Consider the following 11,257-nt stretch of genomic DNA (forward strand, 5'->3'; position numbering starts at 1 on the left):
AGATATTTGTAATAAACCCTTGTGTGCGATTTAAAAGAATGTGTAGGCCTACTCATAAAAAGTGACATCATCCAGCAACGAGGTCAATTAACCCTGCCTACTCTTACATTTAGAGTTAAAAGTAAAACTTGCTCTTTATTGTTTTGCGAATAGGTTTTGAGGTAAAATTCATTGCTAGGAACTTTTATTAGGACTAGTGCTGAGATCAAATTCTTTGTGAATACGGCCCCTGGTCGCACATGCACAATAATAGTTTTGCCCGATATTAGTTTGTCCACAAGGTGGCAACAAGTGCCCCATGATCGTTAATACATAAAGTAACGTTAGTCGAAGAAAAATAAAAATAAACAGAAGAGACAGAAACGCGTGTTACATCAATGGAAAGTTATGAGGACGAGATATTGTGCGAGGAGGTCAGAAAGTACCCGCATTTGTACAACTCGAGCCTAAAAGACTATAAAGATGCGCATATGGCTTGTAACTCGTGGCGAGAGATTGCCCAGGCGCTTGGCAAGGACGAAATACTCTGTCGGCAGAGGTGGAAATATCTTCGCGACAGATATGTCAAAGCTGCAAAGATGCTGAAGGGAAAGAGCGGCGATGCGGGGGATACAAAAACAATGCCGCGGATTGTGGTTATGCTCGGCTGGCTCTCGAAATTCATCAAACACTCCACCGGTAATAAACTGGTAAGTCAAGCAAATGTGCTGTGTTCAAACTATGAAGAACGTACCGTGCCTTTCTGACCTTTTTTGTTATTTCAGAACGAGTTTAGATACTTGGATGAGATATTGTGCGAGGAGGTCAGAAAGTACGCGCATTTGTATAACTCCAGCCTAAGAGACTATAAAGATGCGCATGTGGCTTGTAACTCGTGGCGAGAGATTGCCCTGGCGCTTGACAAGGACGAAACATTCTGTCGACAGAGGTGGAAATATCTCCGCGATAGATATGTCAAAGCTGCAAAGATGTTGAAGGGAAAGAGCGGTGATGCGGGGGGTAAAAGAGTACCCCCGATTGTGTTTATGCTCGGCTGGCTCTCGGAATTCATCAAACACAGAGAGACAGACTCCAACGTTGAAAAACTGGTAAGCAAATGTGTTGTGTTTTAGTTATGTTATGCTGACGGACGGTACTGTGCATTTCTGACCTTGTTTGTTGTTATTATTTCAGAACGAGTTTAGTTATGGTTCTGATTCTCTGGACACACTGAAGCTGGAGTGTGTGGCCTCAGACCTGTCTGACAATACCATGGAGCAGAATCAGAAGAGCGACCAGTTCACACAGGTGCAAGAAACAGTTGAGGCCCGCTTAAGCAACTATGTCGAAGAGAGAGGGTTTGACGACGAAGATATGTGTTTTGGGAAGATGGTGGGGAGGACGCTCTCCAAAATGACGACAAGGAACAAAGCCCATGCCCGTTTGGAGATCTCACAAGTGCTCTTCAAGTGGCAAATGGTGGAGTGCGACTCTGCAGTGCCCAAATGAACTGTAAAAAGACTACACTTTTTTTTTCTTCTTTTTTTTTTCTCAAAAAACACACCACACAATACTTCTTAAACATTTTACCTGTACATATGTATATACGTATGTTTATAAATAGACCATGTGTCTTGTTTTAAAATAAAATAATTTTATATTTACAAAGAGGTGTTTACACTGAAGGGGTCGATTTACAATCTCTTCCATCTTCTCTTCAATCTCTACAATCTCTTACCTCTTTTACAAATAGGGAATCATAGTTTTCTGCAGTGTTTGGAAGCATCATTTAGACCAGTGGAGGTAATTTAGATCTGAGGTCTTGGGCGTCTTTACTAGCGAGCTGAAAAGTTCAATCAGGTGTATGATATCTGAGGGCACGTTTACACGACAACGATGTACTTAAAGGCCACGTTTACACGTGGCCGGTTATTTTCATAAACGGACATTTCACCCTCTCCGTTTTCAGAAAAGTGTATATGCCGTCAAGAGCATGCCAAACCTGTAGATGGCAGTGTAACGAGAAGCTCAAGCCCATGTTAGCCAATCAGAATCCCGAAAATATAGGTCGCACCTTTGACACAGTGCAAGTTCTGTCGCATACTGTGACGTCGACTGCCTAAAACTCAGTTTTTCTCAGTTTACATGCAAACGTGCAAACAGAGTTTTCCAAAATCTCCACTCTGGCCGGAGTTTTTAGAAAGAATCGTTTTCAGAGGCGAATTCTCTGTTTGCGTGTAAACGAGGGTCACAACCGAAGGGAAATGTCTCAGTTTTTCAAAATAACCATGTACGTGTAAACGGGGCCAAAGGCTTAGTTCACCCAAAAATGAAAATTCACCCTCATGTTGTTCCAACCCCGTAAGACTTTCGTTCATCTTCGGAACACAAATTAAGATATTTTTGATTAAATCTGAGAGCTGGCTCACTCCTTCATAGGCTTCTAGTAGTGTAACAGCGCAGTGCTTCTGGGTTGTATGTTAGAACATAGGCTCACTATTGGCCAGCATAACACGCATCACACACATGACCAGCGTCAGCCAATAGTGAGCCTACGTTCTGTCGTACAATCCAGAAGAGCTGCGCTGTTACACAACGTGAACTCACTCAGAGGCCCACACAGAAGAAAATGAATAGTTGAATAAAGTCGTTATTTTTGTTTGTTTTTGCACACAAAAAGTATTCTCGTCGCTTGATAAACTTAAGTTTGAGCCACTGTAGTCACTTGGAATATTTTAAACATTGTCTTTACTAACTTTCTGGGCCGGCAAGTTTCAATTACAGAGAAGCCTATGGAGGAGTGAGACCGATCTCAGATTTAATAAAAAATATCTTAATTTGTGTTCCGAAGACGAACAAAACTCGTACGGGGTGGGAACAACATAAGGGTGAGTAATTTTTCATTTTTGGGTGAACTAACCCTTTAAAATGGAAAAGGTTTTCCTTTGCGTTTTTTGTGTGCAGATGACAATGTTGTCAAAACGATACCCATTCACATGGATCCGCAAAAACACTAAAAATAAAAACGCTGCATTATTCATGCCAGGCCAGTAGTTGGCTTACCTGCCTATAGACTGAACACATAATATGCATGCGCCTGAGATTATAACAATATTGTTTTCAAAAACTTGCACTTTGAATCCCATTTTCAATTAAACATTTGTGCTTTCAGGCCCCCAAAACGCTGTTGTCTTGTAAAGGAACAGCCATATCACATAAAAAGTTTTTAGTTAAAAAAGTTTTTGTGTAAATGGCTCCTAAAATGTGCAGTGTTGGGGAGAGAGGGTTCAGCGAAAAATTGCCATTAAGACCGTATGTCGGCTTCAGTTTACAACCAGAAGTAGGAAGAAGCCTACCTGCCTCTTGTAGCCACTGGCAGCAAGGCAAATTATGACAAGAGAGTATGAATAATAATCAATATTATTATTACATAATAGAATATACTTTTTATATATATCCATATCTATATATCATTCATTATTGCATATTATTTCATTAATAACCAGGTTTAGAAGATGGAAGTGTTCAAACAAACTTAAAAGCGAACTTGTGTAGCAAATAAACTAAACCTGAATTTCCAAAGGAGTAAAAAGTAGATCAAAACAAATGGCATACGATCCATCAGTTTCAAAAATAAATACAAAACCTGTCCTAATTGTAACAAAACAAGTTGATATAAAGATTGAATCCAATATATGGTGATAATATATCAAATGAGAGATTTATAAGCTACTTAATATTTTTTGTAGGTTGGTCATTTTTGACCGGGAACACCACAAGTGTGACTTTGTGCCATTTTGTACAAAATAAAAGCATTTCAAAACAAACTTCCTGAATAAACATTAATGCACACTAGTGATAAACAGCTAAAATGTTTCCATATTTTGTTGAATATTGACAAATTTATTCACAAATAATGCTTTTTTCACTCCAATATGGTGATAATATAGCATATAGCGTAACGAGAGATTTACAAGCAATTCTTAAAAGGCCGGTCATTTTTGACTGGGAACACAAAAGGTGTTACAGGGTTTTCGACACTGCACAAGGTTTAATATCAAACCTGTCGAGACTTTTCAAACACCAGATTTTCTTTACTGCGATCATAATATCTCTGTTTATTAATTTGAACTCTGCCGACAACTGCCGTTACTCCAGGACCATGGTTGGGAGCAACTTAGACTACTGAGAAGTACACACGATCTTGTGGTCATCAACTACAAATCAATGTTAAGTTCATTGTCACTGTCACTACTCGTATGTTGCTGGCTTTCATCAAAATTTCATTGACAACTCATTATTGCATTAGTCACCTTTCTATCTAGGTATATAATCTGCATTACAATAATACAAAAGGATAAAAAAAATTAAATAAATAAAATAATGCTTAAAATTAGCAGTACAGAGCTTGCATATCTCACTTTTTTTAACAGTGAAATAATGACTGGTAAAATGTAAGCATGATAAACATTTAATGTTTGACAACTGTTTTACGATAGAAATGTAGAAATGACTACCGTCGGTGGTTGAACATTTCTGTCGTAAAACAGTTGATACAGATTACTTGTTACTGAACTATCCCTTTAAGTGAAATCATCATTTCAGACTTTCTGATATAATGTGATTTCTCCTAAATAGTGTGATTTCTTTCTAAAAAAGTAAAAGAAAAACACCCAACAACATCTGATCGATCACTTTACTAGATTGATTGTTAAGATATAAAGATAAAGCAGTATCTGACTCTGCCTTTAAATGAACAGAGTTTCTATTTGTTTTCTGTCACATGACTTTTTCCTTTAAACTGAGTCGATGCCAGCCTGGCTCTGAATTCAGTATGGGTATGGGTGGCAAGTGTTTGTTGGCTCGGTGTAAGATTTTGTCAGGTTTGCACTGGTTCCCCCGTGATGCTGACAGAGCTAGATTGTGGCTGCAGGCGGTGGGTTGGCCATCAACTCCCGACACATCAAGATTGTTTGTGTGTAACAAGCATTTTTCACGGGAGAGCTTTTATAGACATGAGGACTATGGCATTGCTCATGGAGGTAATATCCGAAGAGAAGACACTGACAAAAGTCTCAAATACCTTTCCATCCCTACAGGGCAGCCGGTAAGTGTCTTTGTCAATCTTGCTGTCCTTTTGTGGTTTAAAGATTAATAAGAATGATCAGTTTGATTATTAATAATCATATGATCACGGACCTATTAGAATAAACAAGACATTTTTTTCTTTCAGTTTCACTTAAACTGTTGTCTGGAAATATTGGAATTTTGCCCAGTGACCGTACCTGAAGGAGGAAGTCTAAATATGGTCATTGGTGAGATGAATTTATCGTGATGTCACAAACAGCAACGTTTCCGGGTCCTTCACACAGTCAGATGGCGATTCATAGTAAATGCACATTAGTTATGTGAAGCATATAATGTAACAGTTTTTGTTATATTGTTAATAAATGTTATTATAAAAAGTGATAATACCTTAAGTGAAGAATTGTACAAGAAAAATGTCAGAAATGTAACATGTTCATAAATTGTAATTACATTTAGCAGATGTATAATTTATTATGATTTAAGATTTATTAAATATTTATTAAATCAAATGTTAAAATAGCTATAGTTTAAAATATGCTTTATAAATCAAGCAATGGTTTGAAATAATCTGATTGTGATCAGAATTCTCATAAGAATCAGCAGACACATCTTAATAGTAAAGAAAGCTATTCTTGTTTTTGATAGTAATTTTTGGTCAGCTCCCATCATATTTATGAATACACAATATATATATGTATATTTGAACATATAATAGATTTCTAAATTAACTTTAATATGGAGTTATATCAAATTTTCCAACATTTGAAATCAAATTGATTGCTACTTTATGCTTTTGTTCTCTGTACTATTGCATCCTTGTTTTTGTTTTCTTTTAGGAAGCAAAAGGAATTCCAAGATTTTTAATGTATTGTGTTCCTTATGTTTCAGGCTTTAGCTTTTTAGCTTTTAGCATTTAGCTTGTCTGGTGTTTTCTCATGTGTATGTCTTATTATCAACATCAATTATTCAAATCTTTTTTGGAACCCCTGTATTACAAAGGCTTTTTAATAAAAACTGACTTGATCTTACAGTTAATGGGGTTATGTTTATGTGGCAATATGTGCCTCTCACAAGGTCTCTGTTGAGTATGTTTTCCTATCCCAGCCATGTGTTACCCTAGTAACTTAAAGTTGAAGATTTCTTTGTTCTGGGGTTTATACCATGAAGTAGGTTTAGGTGGTATAGCCAGGTATGTTTCAGTTTAGTTTGCGCCAACCCTGGGTATTAGGCACCATGGAAGTGGTTTGGCTTTTAGCAGTGTTTTCGCCATAGTAACTTACGCTCCACGGCTAACCTAGTCCAGGGCAGGTTATGCTCCAGGTAAGAGGTTGCAAACTGAACTTGGACCAATCAGCAGTGAGCAAAGGATCAAGTCTACTCCAAATTAAAAGTCACTACATACATAGCAAATGATTTTTAAAGAGTAATAATTTTGTATGATTGATCTATATACCCTTAATCGATCACACATGTACAATTTTAGTTTATCAATTATTATTACGCACAGTTTAAATTAATTAATAAATGAAGGTAATATAAATATGCTTTAGAATCAATAGATAAAGCTATAAAATGACTAGGCTACACGTGAGCTTAAATGTTCAATTCTCTCTATACCTTTATCAACTGTAAAAAATTAACTTCACAACTTTTACTTGCACTGATATAACAATAATTTTTCTTTTAGTTGTCCTCTTTCATAGACAGCTATTTTCTTCTTGCTGTGAGATAGCAAAAAGAATTTGTTTAAATTCTTAATATTTTTCAATATCCTAATATTCTGCAGAGGAGCGAAGTGAATCGCGCTGCTTTTCTCGCGAGAAATGAATCGCAGTTTCACTCTTTCTCAGCATGTGATTGGTTGTTCGCTACTGATGTCACATCTAAATTCTTAGACTAAGGTAATAAAGGCCTTTTTAAAATGAAGCAATGCGTTCGTGTAAGAAAAATATCCATATTTAAAACTATGTCGACTAAAATAACTAGCTTCCGGCAGACGGCCTGCGCAAGTCGACTTTTTTTTTTTTTTTTTTTTTTTTTTTTAAGAAACTTTAAGTTTTAAATTAAGTTTTAGTATAGATTACAAAAATTTGTCAGATACTTGCGAACACAACAGAATAAAAAAAAATACATTTCTCACATCACAAAAATGTAAATATAAAAAATATATAAATTATATATACATAACAACCCACATAAACATATACATACATATACAATTCATAGAGAAAAAAAAAAAATACAGATAAAAATATTTAACCACAAAATACATAAATAGTAAATTCATCTTACACAAACAATATATAAAGGGTAAATTAATAGCCACAATATCAAGGAAGCTTACCAAATATATTTTTATAAGATTCTATAAATCTATTACTTTTCTTATTATCTATCAGGGTAAGAGAATTGAAAAGTGATTTAAATTCCACTAAAAATAGAGAAAATGATGGTTGAGACCCTAAGAATTTCTGTTTATGGATGAAAAATTTCCCCAGTAAAATAAAAAAGTTGACCACAAGGATTAGAGACTGATCCTTACTATTATCATAGTAACATATTACATCCTTGAGAGAGAAGTTATAAATTATCATGGGGGGATGGAATATGAAAGACTTTAAATCAGACCAGAACTTCTTTGTAGAATCACAATGAAAGAAAAGATGAATAAAAGTTTCATCAGCGCGTCCACAGAAGGAACAGGAGCTATCAACATCCACATATTTGGATATTATAGAATTTACAGGATAAATTTTATGTAAGATTTTAAAATGAATTTCTTTTACCTTGTTGGCAATGCAAAATTTATGCGGTAAAAGCCATGCTTTTTTCCAATTTATATCATCTAGCTGTGAATTCCAGAAACATTTTCCTCTTGGAACAATCTTGTTTTTACTTTGCAAAATTTGACGAATATATTTATTGTTACATTTTTTATCAAGTAATTTAATGCCGTTCAAAGACAATGTAGGTTGAGCATATGAGGTATTTACTTTATTAAAAAGAATATGACTTCTAATTAGAAGGATCAAACCAGAAGGGATGGCTTTAGTGACCGCGTTGTATTCCTTAAAAGGAATGGGAAAACTGTGCTTTATCATGAAGTTCTCATATGACAGTATGGAGCCATGTTCATCAAACAACGACAAGATATTTACGATATTTCTTTGGAACCACTTTGGATAGAAGAGAGAGGAATTTCTAATAGTTATATCAATATTATTCCATAAGAAAGTTCTGTGAGGAGAAAAATTGTGGACAAAACATAGTTTCCATGCAAGAAGTGACTGCTGATGAAACTTAGATAATGCAACAGGAAGTTTGTTTGGATAGTAATTACATATTAAGACAAAAGAGAGGCCACCAATTTTTTCAAAAATGTAGTTAGGGATAAAAAACCATATAGAATTAGGGTTTGCCAGGCATCTTTTAAGCCAGTTAATTTTAAAAGTATTAACAGTGTCAATGAAATTTAAAACTTCAAGACCTCCTTCCGCTCTGCTATTAGATAGCACAGCTTTTTTAAGTTTGTGAGTTTTGTTTCTCCAAATAAAATCAAGGAATAACTTATTAATGTCATTGGCCATGGAATCATTAACAAAAAGAGAAAGTGAAGGGTAAACAAAACGAGACAGACCCTCGGCTTTTGATAAAAGCACTCTACCATATATCGTTAAGTCTCTTTGAAGCCAGAGGTTAAATATATTCTTAGTTTTTTTAATCCTCTCATTAAAGTTCAAATGTTGTCTGGCTGAAAGATTCCTGGATATATAAATACCTAAATATTTCACTACATTCTTTACAGGAACACTTCCTATCGAGGTATCTTCACAATCATGCACAGGCAATAATTCACATTTAGATATATTAAGCTTTAAACCTGAGGCTGCAGCAAACTGTTCGACTAGTTCAATAGCTTTTGGTAGCTGATCTTTATCTTTAAGGAAAAGTGTTGTGTCATCCGCCAATAGTGAAATTTTAATTTCCCTATCAAATATGGAGATGCCTTTAAAATCAGAATTGCATACAATGTTCCTGGATAACAACTCAACAACTAAAATAAACAGAAAGGGCGAAATAGGGCAACCTTGTCTAACACCCCGCTTTACATCAAATCTAGGAGATGTGTTGAAATGTACTATTACAGAGCTATTGATTCCTTTATAAAACATATCAATCATCTCTACAAATGCCGTTCCAAAACCAAACAACTTGAGACATTTTATAAGAAAACCATGTTCAATGGTATCGAAGGCTTTATAAAAGTCTAAAAAAAGGATGAAAGCTTTAGAGTATATTGAGTCTGCATAGTCCAATAGATCTACTACAAGTCTAATATTGTTACTAATATGCCGTCCCTTAATAAAACCTGACTGGGTTTCAGCAACAATATTATCAAGTCCGGTCTTTAATCTGCTTGCAAAAACTAAAGCCAAGATTTTATAATCAATAGTCAATAAAGTAATGGGCCGCCAATTATCTATTAGTAAAACATCTTTATCAGGTTTTGGTATTAAGGAGATAACCCCCTGTTTCATCGTTGTGCTCATTTCTCTCTGACTGATGCATTCTTTATACATGTAAAATAAATTATTTTGAATAAGGTCCCAAAAATGAATATAAAATTCAACTGAAAGGCCATCAATACCGGGTGCTTTCCCTTTTTTCATTGAAAAAAGTGCTGTTTTAATTTCATCCAAAGTAATCTCTGAGTCACAAAGTGTTTTAAAGTCATCCTTAATAGCAGGCACATCCTTCATTAATTTAGAAATGAAATTTTCACATTTGCAATCATCAAATTTGGAAGTGTAAAGGGCACTGTAAAATGAAGAGACAAATTTGGAAATCTCTGTTGTATCTGAACAGTGAGTTCCATTAATATCAAGAACATCCAGTGATTTCCTCCTTCCATTTCTTTTTTCCAGAGCAAAAAAGTAACTGGAGTTGGTTTCTCCCTCTTCCAGCCATTTAGCTCTAGATCTTATAAATGCGCCTTTAGCTAAATCTCTATACATTTGATCTATTTTTAGTTGTATCTCCTTTAACTCCATTTCTTCCTCAGAAGATAAAGTACTTTTAGTTAAAAGGATGTTAATTCTATTAAATAATTCTGATTCTTTTTGATTTCTAAGGAATTTAAGTTCTTTACTTCTCTTAATAGCAACACATCTAGCCATATATTTAAAGTATTCCCATTTTTGCTTGAATTTGCAATTTGTATTATCATTAAATATTTCTTCAATAATTTTTTTAATACTACCATTGAAGTTGACGTCCTGGAGAAGAGAGTTATTGAATTTCCAGTAACCTCTTAAGTTTGCAGTTTCCTGTGAATCACCCAATTTTAGAATAATTTGTTTATGATCTGATAAAGGGGCAGAAGAATGAGACACATTTTTAAGAAGATGAAGAGCATTTGTTGAAATTAAAAAAAGATCAATTCTAGATTTACACGACAAACTTCTGTTAGACCAAGTAAAATTCAACATATCAGGATTTAAAAAGCGCCATGCATCAGTCAGAGACAAGTCACAACACAAATTTAAAATCAGATTATTACTTTGTGAAGGTTGGCAAATTTTGGGAGGATACCTGTCTTTTGCATCATCAGCACATTCATTAAAGTCACCACCTAAAATTAAAAGGGAATTTGAATACTTCTGCAAGAGTTCATTTAATTTTGAGACTATGTGGGAGAAAAGCCCTTTGTTCCGAGAGCGTGAGTTGTGACCATAAACATTGCACACAATAAGGATTGCATTATCCTGCCTAATAACAATAGTTAACCATCTGCCATCATCAGAAGATACCACCTCTAGAATATCCCCTCTAAATCTATGTAGAAAGATAGAGACCCCCGCTGAGTGATTAGTGCCATGACTACAGTAAATTCCATTTCCCCATTGCCCTTTCCAAAACTTAATATCCGATTCACTGGAATGTGTTTCTTGAAGTAGAATCAAGTCAGCCTCACTTCTTTTACAAAATAAAAAAACAGCTTTCCTTTTAACCAAGTCCCGTATACCCCTGACATTCAATGACATCACAGTAAGAGAATTTAACTTAACATCCATCAAATAAATTAGAAAAAGAAACAGAAAAAAGACACAAACTAAAACAAACTCTCAACTAACAAGTAACAAGAAATGTAAGAAGTGTTTAAGTTACCGTAGAAGAAGGATTGAAACAC

General features: G+C 34.9%; 1 protein-coding gene across 1 annotated transcript; it reads left to right on the forward strand.

Moving 5' to 3' along the window:
* Nucleotides 1-293: 293 nt before the first annotated feature.
* On the forward strand, nt 294-1,658 carry LOC311277905 (uncharacterized protein). The gene is made up of 3 exons (XM_084388383.1): nt 294-689; nt 765-1,088; nt 1,174-1,658. Exons 1-3 carry the CDS (start codon nt 378-380, stop codon nt 1,486-1,488), a joined length of 951 nt encoding a protein of 316 aa, XP_084244509.1. The 5' UTR covers nt 294-377; the 3' UTR covers nt 1,489-1,658.
* Nucleotides 1,659-11,257: the final 9,599 nt, after the last annotated feature.

This window comes from Rutilus rutilus (genome assembly GCF_951802725.1).
Source record: "Rutilus rutilus genome assembly, chromosome: 19".
NCBI lineage: Eukaryota > Metazoa > Chordata > Actinopteri > Cypriniformes > Leuciscidae > Rutilus > Rutilus rutilus.

Bases quoted from the DNA above. Each gene is read 5' to 3' on its own strand.
- LOC311277905 (XM_084388383.1), top strand. From the start codon at position 378: ATGGAAAGTTATGAGGACGAGATATTGTGCGAGGAGGTCAGAAAGTAC. The intron at 690-764 runs GTAAGTCAAGCA...TTGTTATTTCAG, and splicing joins ACTCCACCGGTAATAAACTG to AACGAGTTTAGATACTTGGA. The intron at 1,089-1,173 runs GTAAGCAAATGT...TTATTATTTCAG, and splicing joins ACTCCAACGTTGAAAAACTG to AACGAGTTTAGTTATGGTTC.